The sequence below is a fragment of the Hirundo rustica genome, chromosome 6 (genome assembly GCF_015227805.2).
Source record: "Hirundo rustica isolate bHirRus1 chromosome 6, bHirRus1.pri.v3, whole genome shotgun sequence".
NCBI classification, from domain to species: Eukaryota; Metazoa; Chordata; class Aves; order Passeriformes; family Hirundinidae; genus Hirundo; species Hirundo rustica.
The window spans coordinates 53,470,753-53,488,482 of NC_053455.1; the positions used below are offsets into that span (position 1 = coordinate 53,470,753).

The following is a 17,730-nucleotide window of genomic DNA, read 5'->3' on the forward strand; positions in this document are numbered from 1 at the left end:
TTTTCTGCAGGAATTAAATAAAGGATTAAATACTGAGAGGCTTGGATGATACGAATTACATAAAGTTGTTTCTTGAGTTTCTGAACAAAAGCAGTAGTAAAAAAAACAGAGAATAAGTGTCCATATCTATCACCTTTGCAGGTGATGATGGCAAATTTCATTGTGAGATTAGTATAACTTGTATATTTGAAGAGGCAAATGTGTATTCCATTGTACGTGCCTGTTTCTTGGGGAAACTTTTGGCTACAGATCTGCTCTTAAAGGCTATTGAATCTTTTTATTGTTGGTTATTTGGTTATTGTTGGTTATTTATAATGGTTATTTGTTTTTTTCATTTTTATAATGTGCTGTGCTAATACAACAAACCTGGTTTTAGGAAGACTCTAGGAACTGATCCAAAATGGAGTAGTCAGTCTGGCACAGAGCACTGCTCTGATATGAAGTTGTCAGCTGGCTTATATTTAAAAATACCACATTAGCTTTTAACCCTGCAGGGCTTTCACTGCCTCAAGGATTGTCTATCCATACCACTGTCCGTGTATATCAGATCATCTGGTCACCCATAAAATCTGTATTATATGCTCTGAGGAATACAATGTGAATGAAACTTTCTTCTCACACTCAATCTGGTACAAGCACTCAACCCTGAGAGAAAGTTTGCAGACTTTGGTGCTTTGGCAAGTTGCTGTCTAATTTGACAGACCCAGAAATCAAAGGATCCGCAGTACCTACTGAAGTAGTTGGTGGGTTTATTGATTTTCATCTTTAGGAGCATTCTTATCATTTAACACTAAGTTACATTCTCCAAACGTAACTTGAAAGTTTGCACTACTTGAAAAAATGTACAAACATTGATATTCAGAACTAATTCTTTTTTTTTGGTTTTTTTTAGGTATTAATAGGTTACTAAGTAATGGAACATATGAAGCAGCATTTCCACCACATGAGGTAACCTAGTTTCATTTTTAGTTTCATATTGAGATTAAAGCTTGCCCTAGTGGTTTAGGATCTTACTTTAATTTTATCCTGCAAGCCTTTGATTTCATATTCTAATTTGTGATGCTTTTATTTATAGCTTTTACTTTAATACTGGCTTTTAAAATTTTCTGTACTTAGATAATTTGGATATTATAATGACATCCTGTAACATTTTCTGGTTGGACTAGGCTATTGCACTTCTTCTCTGATTTTTATGAACTATGACATTGCCTGTTGAGTTCCTAAGGAGAGTATCAGTTGTTCCAAGTTGTTTGTTTGTTGTATTAAATTATTTTTGCTTGTAATCTGCAAAAGGTTTTGTTTTTCTAATAGCTTGGCCACGTGATCACAGTTAGGGAGAGCGCTTAATTATTTCCTGTTTAGTATTTTCAGAATAGCTCTGGATAATTTCTATTTGACTATACTTTTCTCAGTAGTTTAAAGTTGACTAAAGACTGTAAACCCACAAAATAAACTAAAAACCTCTATATGACTTAAGAGGGTTTTCAGAAAATCTTTTAATGTTCAAAAGAAGAAGCAAGCCACATATCTTCAGTCTTTGAAATGCTCTCAGGCACATGGTAGTTGCAGCTCTGAACTGTGGGTGTTCCAGCTGAATATCGTGACTTGCTTTCATGTTTCAAAGGGTTTACAAATGGCTGAGAGTAACTTTTTAATGATTCAGTACTAGGAATACAGAGAAGGAGTATTTTAGATAAATAATGTAACATCATTGTTAATGCTTCAGCTGTGCATTACTGACTTCAGGGAAAAGCTGCCTGTACTACCAGAAAAGCCTGTGAAGCTTTCTCTGGCATCAAAGCCATGCTGTCATATCCATTTTATATGTTCCTTTGTTATGGCATAAGCTAGTGTTTCCACATCTCACTTAAAATTAATGAAATCATATTTTTAAGTCACTCTTATCATAATTGCTGCTTGACTGATGCAAGGACTAGCGGTGGAACACTGTTGGAGGTTACATTTGTCTCTTTTGTATTTACAGATTTTTTTCCCATAAGTTTCTAGGAGACTAACTGCTGAGTGCTAATGGGTGCTTGACCAAAACAAAGAGGTGGCCAAAAGTCGGGAGGGGGAAGATCAGGCAAGTTTTTGGGGCAGGTAAAGGGTGAGGCGAGAGGCAGCTACCCTCTTCTTGCTCTCAGTATTGGAGGGAGGACGGCTAGGCTGTTTGCTTGCTGCGAGAGTAGTTCACTGTCACCACCAAGTTCGGTCCTGGGAAATCTACCATCATCTGCTTGTGTGCCCAGAAATTCTGAGCTCCTGCTCCTGCCGTGCTGGAACTGGGCCAGCCCTGTCCCACTGTCACGGCTTCTTCAGGCACTGCTCTTTTTGCTACGGTGTGGCCCTGCACCCCCCCTGCCCTGCCGGGACATCCCTCTCCTGCCTGCCAGGGACATCCTGCCATTCCAGCCACCAGCCCGGGAGCTTCCACAGTTCCAGCCTGGTGCTCTCGGAGTCCTGCAGGGGCACCGAGATTAAACTGCCCTGGGTTTTGTGAAGCAAAGCCCCCAAGGTTCCTGGTTCTGTTTTGTTGTTAATGCTGTTGTTATTTGTTTTGCTTTGTTATGCATATTAGTAAAGAATTGTTATTCCTATTCCCATATCTTTGCCTGAAAGCCCCTAACTGCAAAATTATAATAATTTGGAGGAAGGGGGTTTGCATTCTCCATTCCAAGGGAAGCTCCAGCTTTCCCTGGCAGATACTTGTCTTTCTAAACCAAGACAGACACTCAATTTTTTCTTTTCCCCCTGCATGAACAATTAAGAGTGAAAATTCAATTCCAGTGGGAATGCTGAGAGTTGAACTCTTTTATGGATAACAGTGCAGAAAGAAGCAGGAAAAAAAAATTTTAGACATAATATAAATTTTAAGCATAATACTGGGTAATGCTTTGCAGTCCTTTATCCAGCCTGTTATGGACTATCAACAGCCAATTTGATATAAAGTAATTTTATTTTGCCATTTTAAAAATAACAATCTGAAACAGCCACAATAAAAGAGACAACCTCGATCCCGGGTTATCGAAGTTGGGTGAACGTAGAGACGGTCACAACTGAACCAGTCTTCCCCCATTCACATTCACCGAGACTCAGTGGGCAGGTTTTATACAGTTTTTCTTCCCTGAGGCAGTTTTATCGTTAGTTTGTATCTGCCGCGCATATTCATGTATTTTCTTTCTCTGGCTGCTTGGCTCTGAGTGCTTCTTCCCGGCAGAATCGAGCGCTTGAATGGGGTTCCCAGAAGTCGGCATTGGGATGCTGATAGCGACATCTCTGGGTCTTCCACTTCTAGATTGGTATCATGTGTTAATCACCGGAGAAGGCCGTAGACCCTCCCTTGATGGATGGGACATCTCCTGTTAGGCCATTCCTTTTAGTTGTTAATTTGGACTTCACCCTGCCATTGTTTGGAATCTCTACAATTGTAAATTAGTCTCGGCAAGCAGAAAAGTTTCCACAGTTTTGTGGAAACCTTCTGCTTGTAATACAGTTTATAGGTTATAACATATAAAACACGAATTTATCTCAAAACATGTATCACACAGCCTACTGTGAGAATAAGTTGATGTTCTCTTCCTAGGTGTTCCTAGATGCTGCAAAGGTCACACTCAGTGTTAACATCTTTGGTATGCTGCTTTGCTGACTGTAAGGAGAAAGGAGTAGATTTGATTTTTTGCAGTTTAGCTTTGGTTTTAACTCATTCTTAAGTCAGAGAATCAGCAGATTGCAACAAGTAAATGGTGTTCTTTGGATTGCAGGGAATGCTCAAGATTTCAAATACATGATAAAAATCTAAATAGTTACCTAGATCTACCAGGGTCAAGAATCTGTCTGATCACTAACTGAAGTACAACACTGGAGAACTCTGCTCTCCTCACAAGACATTACTTGGCTCACTTGCAGCCAATTGATGAAATATTTTCTTTACCATAGCTGAGTAATGGAAGTTTTTTGGGGAAAAAGGCCAACTAACTTCAGAACTGAAGCAAAATGCAAGAAATCTGCTCAAGACTGTTCTAGCAAATCTGTCTGTTACTTTTTGACTGCCAAGCATGAGGCTATTCTTTTAGTCTGTCAGGTGGTCTGTAAATGTCATGCATGGCCTGGAGGCCTGGAAGGACTCCTTTTGGATCAGACTGACTCTATTTTGCTTTGCTTTGAGAGTACTATGTAGCTTCAAAATAATGCCAATTCTGTTTCCTTCATCTTAGAATGTGTGTACCACAGAAGGAATATATTTCTTTATACCTTCAACAGTAGTGAAAGAAAATAATAGAAAATGTCTAGGAGAAAAGAGCTGACATACTAGAAATTTCTAAAATTTTATGGAAGAAATAAAAAATATGCCACAAGCATTTCTTGAAAAATTTAAATAGGTGAAAGCATAAAAGTAGGTATCTGTTAGTGAAGTAGAAACAAAGTCGAGGTCATATAAAGAGTTGAGTACTTTAAAGTCTTGTATTAATATGTTTCAGTCATTAATTATTAAAAAAACTGGCCATTTCAGAAGTGTATGCAACCCTGTCTCTTATGTCAGGCTTACATGAGCTCCTGATGACATGTTCCAGATGTGCCCAGAATAAGAGACCTATTTACTAAAGAGCATTTCTACTAAAATTATAAGAAAAAATACCTAAAAAACTTACACATTTTCTATAGAGACCAGTAATGTACTTACATTTCTGTGTGGTTTTTTTTCAGGGAAGTCACAAAAGCAGACATCCCATCAAAACACATGGAGCACAAAATCACAGACACCTCTTGTATGAGCGTTGGGCACGATGGGGAATGTGGTACAAATACCAGCCTCTTGATTTAATCAGGTATTCGTACTTATAAGATTTTCTCTGATACAAAAAGCCTGGCAACAGTGTGCTAATTATGTTCATAAATTCCTTATGCTTTCCTATAACATTTAGATATTCCCTATTATTGGATTAGGCTGGAGTTCTCTAAGTTGCCTCTTCTGGGTGGTCTTTTATAGGTTAATTCCAAATGAGTCTACATAAAGTACATGTAGTTCCAACTGCTCAGGAATTTGCAGTGTTAAACTTAAAATACAAACCCACAATGTGGTCTGCTGATCAGAGACACTTGCCGCTTGTGAGAGCACCTTTAAGAGCAGTCTCTTATCCATATGGACAGTCAGAGTTACTAGATGCAGAGGATTTAAAATGCAACTCCATTTAAACTTTTCCCTGTGGGTTTAAATACACTCTTATTTATATGTCTTAAACTTAGTGTTACAGGTTATCAAATGTAAAATAGAGAAATATATATAATTTAAGTAAAATAATAGTGCTGTTTGGGTTTCCTAGTTTCCTCCTCTGACACTGAATACCAATAATTCATTTTCCTTGCTGTACGTTTTTATTCCTGATCTGAGTCATAACTGATTATTGGTGGAACTAAGCACGTGCCATGGGAAAATTTTAGGCTGTATCATCCTTAACTGACTTTCTGATGACTGCTATTTCATCTGTTCTAGCAATTGATACACAAGTTTTGAAGAATTAAAGTTCAGTTCTTCAGCTTGTGTTTTCAAAGCATTGTTTTCATTAATAGTAGTTTGAAATATGTCATATTATATATGTATGATTATCTACCATAAATTAGACAATTAGATAACATTTTTAAAAATTAAATCGAATGCTTAGGTCATACTAACTTACTTTATCCCTTTCCAGAGTTTTTGTGTCTGTGTGCATCTATCTATCTATCTATCTATCTATCTATCTATCTATCTATCTATCTATCTATCTATCCTATGTTTAATAATGTTGCTACTAGTCCATCTACTTAGTCATTGCAAGGAAATGAAAATTACAGAGGCACTACAAGTATATCCCTGTTCTATAAATCTCCAATTAGTGTCACTAAAATTTTATGCTAGCCTGAAAAAAAACCCTGTTTGCTAAAGTGACAATTTTGCCATAAACTTGTTATGGTAGTTCCTTGTTAGAATTACTCTGCTACTGTGACAGTAGAGATAGATAGAGGTCTCCATAAAATTTAGTTGTAAACAATATATGTGTTTCTTTTTCATGTAGGCGATACTTTGGTGAAAAAATTGGACTGTATTTTGCCTGGCTGGGATGGTATACTGGAATGCTTATTCCTGCTGCCCTAGTTGGGCTCTTTGTTTTCCTGTATGGATTATTTACTATGGATTCCAGCCAAGTAAGGTAAAGTTCTATTTAATAATATGTAATAGCCTGTTGAAAGTTAAGAACAGTCTGGCATAACTTAGATTACTATACTTTTAAATGTTTTGCAGAAATGGTAATAATGTAATAATAACCAAAATAAAATATTGAAATTTGAGTCAAGTATTTCCACTTTTTATATTTGTTTTGCATCAAGCCAGATGTGTTATGCTGGCAGGGGTCATTCTTATCACTGCATCTGCAGTGATTTTCATTAGGGACAAACAGACCCGTCTGTAAGGACCAATTCTCACGTTGCAGATACTGCAATAGTTGTTTATCTAATTAAGGCTAATGGGTGAAAAAACAGACATATTCCCTCATTACTTCCATCTTGCTATAATTTCCAGAGTGTAGTACAGTTATTAAACTTCAGCTTTTTTCCTTCCTCATTAATATTGGTAAACTTGGAGTCTAACAAAATTCTTATCTGCGTCAATGTAATTTGCAGCCAGGAGACAGCTTCAGGGAGATGACAACCATGTGGAATGAACCAAGTTTTCAAGTTTCCCATTTTGTGATTTTGCTCTAAGAAGGGTTTATGTCAATTTAGATGTTGTGATGAGGGTGCTTAAGTGCTGACTGTACTTGTAGGAACTCTCTGGGGATCCCCCATATTGCAAAGTATTCCTTTAGATATAACCAGACAGTATCAGTATCAGTGTTCTTACAATTGTAGCTCCAAGCAGTTTGGGTACTTAGGCTGTGTGCATACTTGGAGTCAGGTTTCATAAAAAATGTTGTTTCTCTGGCTTTGAGCAAGACTATATTCAAGTTTTATTTAAGGAGTTTTCTTTAACTTCTATTTCAGTGAGTTTTTATATTCTACAGTGCTGTAATGAACACTTTTTTTTTAAGCTTGCTTTGTACAGAAAACTCCTGAGAAACTGTACAAATTCAAACCACATTAAATGCAGTCAAATGGTGCAGACTGCAGGCTCTTCTGGGTGCTGCGACCTTCCAGGTGAAGTGTCTTTAAAAAGACACTCCCGGTGTCTAGCGCACAGGCACACCCCAGTGATGCCCTCAGCTGTGAGGGCTGCGGGTGTAGTTGAGCAGCGAAGCTCTTCTCAGGCGACGCAGGATAGAAGGAGCAGGAGGCAATCTTCAGTATCAGGGGCTTCTTTATTACAACAGGAACCAACAACTGAAAGACCCTGAGGGCTCAGAAACACTGGGTTTTATAGGGTTTGGAGTGGGCAGGGTCAGCAACTTCAACCAGTGAGGGAAAGGATTGAGGAAACAACCAATCTGGGAAGGGATCCAAAATCGTCCAATCAGGGGAAGGCAAAACCCAGGAACTAGGGTAATGGCAAATCACGAACAAAGGATTAGGATACCTGCGAAGGCTCATGGGATTGTGATGTTTCTTGCTCACCACAAGCACAAGGGAAGTCTCTTAGAGAGACCTTCCTGAGGGAGAGCTTGAAACTTAGAAACAGCCTATGCGCTATCAACCCTCCAAGGGAGGGCGAGCTCCTCTGTGGCTGGCCCAGGCGCCACCACAGCTCCCCCTTCTTTATTTAACTAAAACACATCTCTAAAAGCCTTTTTGAAACACCTGAACACATAAAACATGGTCAGTAAAACTATGAAAATAATAAGAAGAATTCAAACTAAACTATTTAAAGTTGAAGCCACCGATCCTTTAAGTCCCCAATGCTGAAACAGGTTCTTAAACCATTCTGGCTCCTTTTCAGTCTTGAGTTGGACCTCTTTTCGCAGCTGTTGGATGCGTTGGTATATACTTTGTCTGTGGGAGGACAGGTTGAAACAACAAAGTCTGTCAAATCCTTGACAGCTGTGTCCGTGAGCTAGTAGGAGAAAGTCAGTGGCAGCGCGGCTCTGCAAGGTGGCATGCCTAAATGTCCCCTCATCTTCAAGGAGGTTGCTGCACCTTAGATGTTAAGTTTGCTTGCTTGCCGAGCCAACCCTCCCCAGAAACATCTCCCTACACGAAGCTGCTTGGGCAGGCACGCAAGCAGTCAGACTGTTCACACAGTCACTCACAACAGGTAGAAGTCAGCGAATGAGAGGCGGGAAGGATCTTCTGTGTGGGGTTCTGGTGGAGTTTATTAGAGTTGCACCAAAGGGTTCCAGGGACAGAATGACCAAGAACAATGGAAGGTACAGGTTTAAGTACGGGGGAAGTGGGGGCAGAGCATAACATCAGAACCAATGGCCTGAGGGTACGGGGGTGGTACGTGGGTTTGGTAAAGAGTAATAACCAATATAGGGTACCAGGGTAGATAGGTGGGGATATAGAAACCAATGAGGATACAAGGAAGGGAGAACATTCTGGGGAATGAACATATATGCAAAACAGGGGCTGAACAGAAGTGACATAAGCTTACATAATTTTAATGAACCAATGGAGTAACAGCACTTAGGAGATATTGACATGCTGCTGAAAGGATCCATAGGAGAGAAGCCTGTCTCACTATAAAATAATAGCGCATCTCTTTACTTCCTCTGACCCCTCCAGGGTTAATATATGAAATCTTACAGGCAGGCCCACCAGCCACCACAGTTAAATGCAATAAACTTGACAGCCAAGAAATGATGCTATCTTTAAGCTACTGTTGTTTCTATTAGGATTGTTTTTCATCATAAATGCCTTCAAAATGCAGTGGATCTAAAGTCGAGGATCTCTTCTTAGAGCACAGGGACCACAGCTGTTGAACTGTTAATCTTGTATTTATAAAATGTACAATGGTATAGTTCCAACAAAGGGGGAACAAGGTGCTGTAATCTACTATTATCAAAATATAGCTTAGTATTTCTTTCTTGTGGAAGAGAAAGGTGTGTCATTGGCAACTCCCCAAGAGAAAGAACAAAATTTTGATTAATTTTATTCTTTCAAACTGTAAGCTAATATGTGCTTTTATATCATAAAAACGTAGAATATCCTGGGTTGGAAGGGATTCACAAGGATCATTGAATTTCAACTCCTGGGCCTGCATAGGACAGCCCCAAGAATCCTACCATATGCCTGAGATCATTGTCCAAATACTTTTTGAACTCAGTTGGTCTTGGTACTGTGACTACCTTCCTGGTTCCAGTTCCCAGCTGCCATGTGACTGAAAAACCTTTTTCTAACATCTAACCTAAACCTCGTCTGACACAGCTTCATACCTTCCCTCTGGTCCTGTCACTGGTCACCAGAAAGAAGAGGAAGCTCTCAGATTGCTATGGGGTCTCCCCTCAGTCTCTTATTCTCCAGGCTGAACAAGTCAAGTGATTTTAGCTGCTCTGCATATGACTTCCCCGCTCTAGGCCCTTTACCATCTTTGTAGCCCTCTTGTGGAGACTCTCCAATAGCTTTACATCTTTCTTATATTGTGACTCCCGAAGCTGCACACCATATTCGAGGCAAGGCTGCACTAGCACAGAATAGAACAGGACAATCACTTCCTATGTGTCATATGCTTCTCACAGGAAGACTTGAAGATACAACTCCTGTTTAACAGAATGCAATTATCTTCCTTGCTGAAGGTTGCAGGGTGTTGTAAATCACATGAGCACAGAGGTAGGCTAGCTTTTGGGGGTTTCTGTCCTCAGTTTTTTCCCTTGGCTGCTGCTTGGTAGCTGCAGACAAAAAGACAAAACACATTTGAGTTTGTCCCTCTGGGGGCTGGTTGTATTGGGTCTCATCCTGAGGCACCTTAGTGTCACGCTGTGCTACACAGAGTGCCAGCATGCCGCAGGTCTCCAGGCTCTATTTCAGAAACAAGAAACTGAAAGTTAGGTAAACCTCCATATAAGCCTTATATGCCTACAAGGGAAGGTGAATATTCATGTATTTATTATAGCTATCATAAGCTAGCATTCATTTCAAAATACTGTCAGAGGATGGGTTATTGCAGGAGTCCTAACCACGTGCTCTGTGGCAGCCCCACATCTGTAATTTGGATGTGTTAATTCTGTGAAGAAGGTGCTACGTGCCTTTGATTGTGTGGATCTGTGCAGTCCCTCTGGTTAGCCATGTCACAATACTGTCATGTCAGTGCATTGCTACAACCGTGTTAGTAAGAACAGCTGTGAAATGTGTAACTCAAGGTGGTTATGCCTGGCCTGATAAAATAGATATAGATATTTTCTGTATCACCTTGTATACTTAGGCATTTCTAAAGACCACTGGTAACAGATGCTACTCCTTGCCATATCTTTTTACTTAGCCTGGAAGGTGTTAGTAAGGATTAGACAGAAACTTCGTACCTAGAGCAGGCAGGAGTCATCCATTAGCAGGTAGATAGACTGCACACCTGTTCTTATTCTTGCTGTAGCCTGGGACTGAGAGATTATTTATCTGGTGTTTCTGCCTTCTTTTTAAGAAAATTCTAGATAAGCATCTGTAAGTTTTAAAATCTATAATTTGATTTTAAGCACTGCAGCTACTGCCATATACAAATGGCAGTGTTCACCAGCTGAAAGAAACAGAATTCTTACTGTATGTTACTTTAAAAAAATCTTGACACAGGAAACCCAGTGGAAATTAGAAATTTAAGCACAACGTTAGAGCATTATGGCAATGTCAGAACTGGCATATTGACCCAGATTCAGTATTATTGGGTGAATACTGTTTCATGTGAAACAGGTTTATTACACCTGTTATGAAGAATCCATGGCTATTAGAAAGTGTTGATTTAAGTATGATAAATCCCATCAAAAAGCCCTATTTTTTATCTGTCTTGTATACTACAAAATCTGAACTTAACAAATGATCAAATCAGTTTTGCAGAAGGATACTTTGCTCAGTCATGTGCCTTCACCTCTCAGGTGCAGGAAGCTGCCATTAGTTCACCTCTAGTGGCCGCAGGCAGGAAAGTATAATTTTCTTTTTTTTCCCAGATATCCAGCACAGTTTCAGTAGAGAAATAATGAGCAGATACAGGAGTATGTACTGCCATAGAACCAAACATTTCTTATCATACCAGCCATAGGTTTTGTGCAGCAATAATGTGAGGGTGATGCAGAATGATGTCACATCTGAGAATTAATGTATCTTGTTTATGACTTGTCCAAGTGCCTGTCTCTGCTCTATGCTCTGCGTCTGCTAGCAGTTGTCTCTTTATATAGACATATTAAAATATTACATAAATATATACTATATGTGATTGTATGTATGTATGTATGTATGTATGTATGTATCAGCCTTTGTCAGGAGCCCATCTCAGCTCAGCACAGGGCCATGAGTCTCCGCCCTCTATGTAAAAGAAGGATTCTCTCTGTAGTTCATCTCTGGTTGCCATGGGCAAGTTGGAAATGGAAAAAAAGAAAGGGTGCCACCAAAAGGGAGCAAATATCCCCCTCTGTAGTCGTTTCAGGCTCGCCAATTTTCATTTTCCCAAAATTAATGTAGAGGTTTGAGTGCCCACTAGAATTATTTACTCTTTTCTGCTGTGAGTTAGGATTAGGAGAAAATCAAAGCATGTTCAAACTTTAAAGGGTATAAAAAAAGGTTTATTAACAAAACTACAAGAGAGAACAAAATTAATAAGAATCAGATTAAAATTTTCAAAACACTCCCCTCTCTCCCAACTGTTTCTTTTCTTTCTTATTGACAATGTATAGAGACAAAACTTGGAACTTTAGGTCAGTTTATCACCTCTAAAATAGTCTTTCATCAATTCTTTTTGAGAGAGAAAATTATCTTTTGGTCTGCCATGGAAACTTCCCCACAAGACACAGTCCTATTGTGGCTTTTAATTTTCACAAAAGCAGCCGCCCACGAATCTGCATTTGTGAAGTCCCTCCCATATCACGCAACCTTCCCACGGCTGCATTATGGGACATGTAAACTCATGGGGTAGCATTTTAAAGATTAGTGGTTCAAAAGCAAAGGTTCTCTTCGTCTCTCTCTGAGATAATTTTTTATCTCTGGGAACAGAGGTCTTCTCCTCCTGGGGGCAGATCTTCATCTCATCTCTCCCTCTCTCTCTGTGTGTTCAGAATTCTCGTAAGACCACAGCTACTTCAATATTTACTTGGTCCACCAAAAATACCTTTACTCATATCTGCAATCTGAACACTCTCATCTCCCCATCCATGTCTTCCATGACTTAAAGGGATATTCTAGTAGATTACCATCCATTACAATGGCTTACAAAAGAATTTCAGCCTAAAACTAAGGTATCTTCTCATTCTTTTTCAATTTAGGCCTTGACTCTTTCTTTACTAACCTTGATGTCTCATATTGTCTATGTGTCTTCACTCGGTCCTTTTCTCTCACTTAAAAGAGGATTAGTGATTTGCACGTTTTACCTGTGTTAGAAAAGAGTTAATATTCTCACCCAAGCCTGCAGAGGTCATGATGGTTTCATCTGGGCAGTGGCGGAAGGGGGTAAATTCAGGCTCGCCGGGGCTGTGCTAGGATCCCGGGGTCCCTAACCGTACCCGACTTCAACTGCGGGCCACTCCACGCAGCTGCGCCCCCCTCCCCCCGACCAGACAACTTGGTTGCAGCAGCCAGAACTGTCTGCCCTGGAGGATTCTTCGGAAAGCTGCGCTGCGAGTGGGGGGAAGGGGCCTGGCCCCTCGGCAGGGCCCACCCTGCCCTGCTAGGCCTCCTGGGGCCATGATGTGGGGGGCGGTTTTAGCGGCAGCGTGTTAACAGCCGCTGCCGGGCCGCGGCCTTCTCCCCTGCCAGGGCTGCAGCAGCGACAGCGCCCAGCTACGCCACGCCAAGCTGAGTGGCCACGTGGCGGAGCAGGGCCGACCCCGCTGGCACCTGGTTACCTCTTCCCAGGCCGTAAGAATAGAGACCTTCCTGGGATTTTTCCCGATTTTTAATCTTTGTAATCTCAGAGGCATATCCAGCTCTTTAATTGGTTCCATAGGTTGTCAATATTCAAAGGTAGTCACTGATTGGTTTTGCCACAGTTCTTCTATCTATGCAAAACGAGCACACCTTCTCATTTGCCTTTTGCCTCCCGTCATAGGCAAAATCTCGTCTTTTCTTTGCTCAATTACAGTTTCAGAGAAACAATAAGCTTTCAGGTCTGATTGAATAATTTGGTTATTTAAATGTATTGTACAGTAAAGAGGAACATGAAATGGGAAGACAAAAACTCTGAATACTGTGGTATCAGAGACTAGACACTATAATAAGAAAATATGCACATTTGTCACATGTTTAGAAGCAGAAGTCTCTCCATTCTACACATTTCTCTTTCCTGCAACAAAATAATTGCATAAGATGGGCAGTGTTACTGAAAGGCACATTGAAATGGAAGATGTTTTTTGTCTTGCATGGGTTTGGAATCAAGCTTAATAATAGCATGGTTTCCATAAGGCAGCACTAAGACCCCCAGGGTATTGAGTTTATTAGCGTTGGCAGCTCATTGCAGGTTTCCATTGTGAAAAGAAGGTAACCAAGAGAAAAATCCAGAGAATTTCTGTTGAAGAAACTCCATAGTAGCTCCCAGGACATTTGGATTATATTAGTAGAATTTGGACATGCAGAAACAAAAATGGAGAACTTGAATTGTATTTGTCTCATACATTTTGAATAGCTTTTGATCCTCTTTGAGATAACTGGAGGAAACACGAAGTTATAGTCAAGCAGAGGAGCTTAAATAGTCCTATAGCAATCCCATCATTTGGATTCTATGAATAAATTAGTTGCAATATCTGTTATCTATCTTTATTCTTAAGTTAGATGTCAAGTCGGTTAGTCTCTATAGAAGTAAATCTGATGGTTTGAAAGAGTTTGGTTTAGAATGTGTTTATAGATATCATCACTGTTATAAATTGTTCCTTTATTGTTAGTCAAACAGAAATGCCAGGCATGAACACAGCATAGCCTGAGCTGTCTTTGCACCATGTGCTTTAGACAGATTTCAGATATACAGGTGAAAACAGTACAAAGCAGCTTATTTTGCTCTTCTACTGAAGATTTGAGTTGTAACAATTAAAACAGTGTGATGTCACCCTGGTTTTTCAGAGTTGTTTTAAAGCCTTCTACTTGTTCATAAGATGGAGTTATTTCTTTAGTTTCTGCACAGTGTTAGGAGCAGTATTTTGCTTTTCTCATGCATGGGAACATAAACAAACCTTTTGTTTTCGTTCCCTGTCCTTTGTTTACGTATTTCTAGTCTGAAAATAATGTTAATTAACAACTAATCTGGCCAGTGGCATGAAGAGTAGTAACCCCAGAAGCCAATCCACAACCAGACCCACATATGTATAAAAATGAAAGAAATAAACAGGCTTTGCTTGGGGGAGCAACTCTGTACTGCAGACCTCTTGTCTCCATGTTACCGCTTCGCGTGCCACCACCACAGCACCTGTCACAAACACTTGCATAAGAAATGTTAATGCTTTTGCAAACTAGTGTCAAAGAATGTGACCTATCACTGTCAGTATAATTTTGTGAAACTTTGTGTGTTATTAAAAACAAAGCAGCACTTTAACTCAGAGAAAATGTAGTATTTATCATCTTGAATTTAAATTCAAAGTACAGTACATTTTGACCTTATAATTGGTAATATTTTCCATTATTGTCAAACCATTATAACATGGTTAAAATGTGATTTTTTGCACTTAATAATTTGAATGAAAATGTAAGCAACAAAATTATCTGATGTGACACACAATAAAATTTCTGTTACTCTGCAACTCTGAAATGAGTGGGTGTACTCATTCTAGTTTAACAGTTACTTGCGATGATTTCTTTGTCAGGTTAAAATTTTGTTTAGCGATTCAGTGAACTGGTAATTCTGGTGTTACATGAAATATGACTAATGATTACTACTTACATTTAATCTTTTATTTATGCTTACTGTTATGCCGAAAAGTATTTAATAGGTGCACTCATTTGGAAATAAGTATGATCTTCCAAGCAGTACTAGAAGTGTAAATACAGCTTATATGAGAAGGAGAGATGAAAGTACCATGTTTATTAAAACAAAGTAGTTGGGCTTTCCTGGCACTTGTTTTGTACTGGTACTTCCCTAGTGTGTCAGGATCATTTCAGGCATGTCATCATTGCTAAAGGTGTTTGGTGAGGTTCTTCAAGAACCTTACTCACTACAGTTAAAATTTGCTTTAAAATTCATTTTTGCACTTCTGCTAGTTCTATTTTGCCTTTGTTGAAACACTTAGCTATGTCCTGTGCTTTGAATACGAATGGTCCCAGTGAAAACAGAGACTTCATCTTCTTCAGTCATAGGATTCTTAAACACCAGAATGTGGCTTGAAGATACTGACCCTCAAAATAGGATGTTAAAGTGGAGGTTTTTTAATTAGACCTGTATGTAAGGTCTTCTTTAGAAAATAAAAATACAGAGACTTGAAATACTACTGCCAGAAATCCTCATTAGTGGGTTTTTACATGTGACTGATCTAAGTGTGAATGCTGTTGTCCTGTGGAACAAACATTCCGCTGATATAAATGGCGTCATTTGATTGAAATCAATGTAGATATACCATTGTTGTTTATCCTTTGAAGGTTTGGTATCTTGTACATAATTTAAAAAAATAGGCTAAAAATACATCTGAAAGGTAGCGAGCAATTTTTTGTTTTTCTATTTGTGATATATAGGAGAGAGTTGGCTAGTGTGAGAAGTCTAACATGATGCCCAAAAATATTGTATACTACTTTATGGTCCGTAGTGTTCAGGTTCCTGATTTGGGATTAAGCTTTCCAAGCCAAATAGTCACTTTTAATTTTATTTATCCAGTTTTGTGGTGCATGTACTATTAACAAACAGAGAACAAATTGCATAACCTCAGAAAATCTTGGGAATGCTAGAATTGTTTTTCATAACCTTTATTTTTCTATTTCATACTAAAGCAAAGAGATCTGCGAGGCAAATGAAACCATTATGTGCCCTATGTGTGAACGCAATTGCACACTGCAAAAACTCAATGAAAGCTGCATATATGCCAAGGTAATTATTGTATTATTATCGAGATAATTTTGATTGTATAATGGCTGCCTTTGTTTCAACCAAGTTTCCTGAAAAAAATGTTTGTCTACATATGTTTTCAGCCTTTGTAGTTCATCTTTCTAATAAGGGAATGCCCTAAAATAATCTGGGGTTTTTCTAGAATTGTTTTCTGTGAGCATTTTGTTATTAATAAATTCTTATTATTTTCATTAACTTATTGAGTCTCCTGTGAGGACTTCATAATAAAACTCTGTAAGGTTTTTCCTACTTTCCTCTATAACTATCTTATTTCTCTGTTTCCCTTGCTTACTTTGTATTTGAATTTTTTGCATCTGCTTTGCTCTGTCAAACTAATGCAAAGATTTTATACAATTAAATATTTTGCTACAATAAGCTATTCTTTAAACTTAAATAATCATAAAATCCTCTGTATACATACAGTGTTTGCAGGTGAGCAATATATTTTGATGTGCGATATGTTCATAATGCTAGAAAAGCAGCCTTGGCTTTTATATTTGTATTCTTTGTCCCATAAATTAAATCTTTCTCAGGTGCCTGTATTTCTAAAACATGATTGTCTCTTTGCCATGGCATTACAACACAACTGCAGAAGTGTCAAAGAGAAAACGGATTTTGTATTAGATGTAAACATTTCTTACAGATAGGACCAATGCTGAATAAAGCTCAACATTTCAAACCTATCTGTGAAAATACTTTTAAAAATCATTGATGTTTACTATTTACTTTTACAATGCAGAAGTTAGGAGGTTGTCTTGTAACAACAGCAATAAATACCACTGGAAATGTACTTGAAGAAAAAGTGGTTTTTGTTTTTAAACGCTGCTATAGCTATAAAACAGAAAATAGCTCCATGAGGGGGTTTTGTAACTTCTTTTTTACTAATTTTTTTTTTAAATGTGTACTTAAAGTAAAAGCTTTCTTAATTGAAATGGGATTATGCAAGCTATACAACCCATCCCAGATATGCCTCTTTTTAGAAGGTGCCTCTTCAGCAGTCCACTGCAGTTTTAACAGGAAATTAATAGATTTGAAATTGCAGCATGCCTTTAACTGTAGATCCTGTTATTTTAACATCCTCAGTTAATAAGAAGCAGGTTTTGTGTTTTATTTATATTTACACTGACATCATGTGCTTAAATCATGCAAATTTCACATTTAATGTCTGTTATGGTTTGACACTGGGCCAAACCCATGAAAGTTGTTCACTTACCCAGAGGACAGAGGAGAGAGGAAAAAATTAACATAGAGCTCATGAGTTAACCACTTGGAGAAAAACACTCTTAGGGGCAAAAGAGGTTCAAATTTAACAGAATAAAGCAAATTCATTATTAACAGAGTCAGAGGAGGATAATGAGAAGTAAAATAAGCCTTCAAACTACCCTTTTTCCCCTTCCACCCCCTCCCTCTTTTCCATCAAAGCACTGGGAGACAGGGTATGAGGGTTTTGGTCAGTTTGTTGCCAAGATCATATTCTGTTCATTCAGAAAGAGGAGTCTTCTCTCTGCTGTGCCATGGAGTCCCTCCCATGGGCAAACAGTCTTCCCAAAACTGTTGTGGCGTGGGTCACTCGTCCATGGGGTGCGGCCTTTAAGGCTAGGCTGCTCTAG

General features: G+C 38.8%; 1 protein-coding gene across 1 annotated transcript in view; it reads left to right on the plus strand.

Moving 5' to 3' along the window:
- ANO3 (anoctamin 3) overlaps nt 1-17,730 on the plus strand; it is a 124,561-nt gene that overhangs the window by 72,798 nt on the left and 34,033 nt on the right. Inside the window, 4 exon segments of the mRNA XM_058421013.1 lie at nt 893-948; nt 4,705-4,826; nt 6,054-6,188; nt 16,006-16,102. Of these exon segments, the coding sequence (XP_058276996.1) occupies nt 893-948; nt 4,705-4,826; nt 6,054-6,188; nt 16,006-16,102 (410 nt within the window).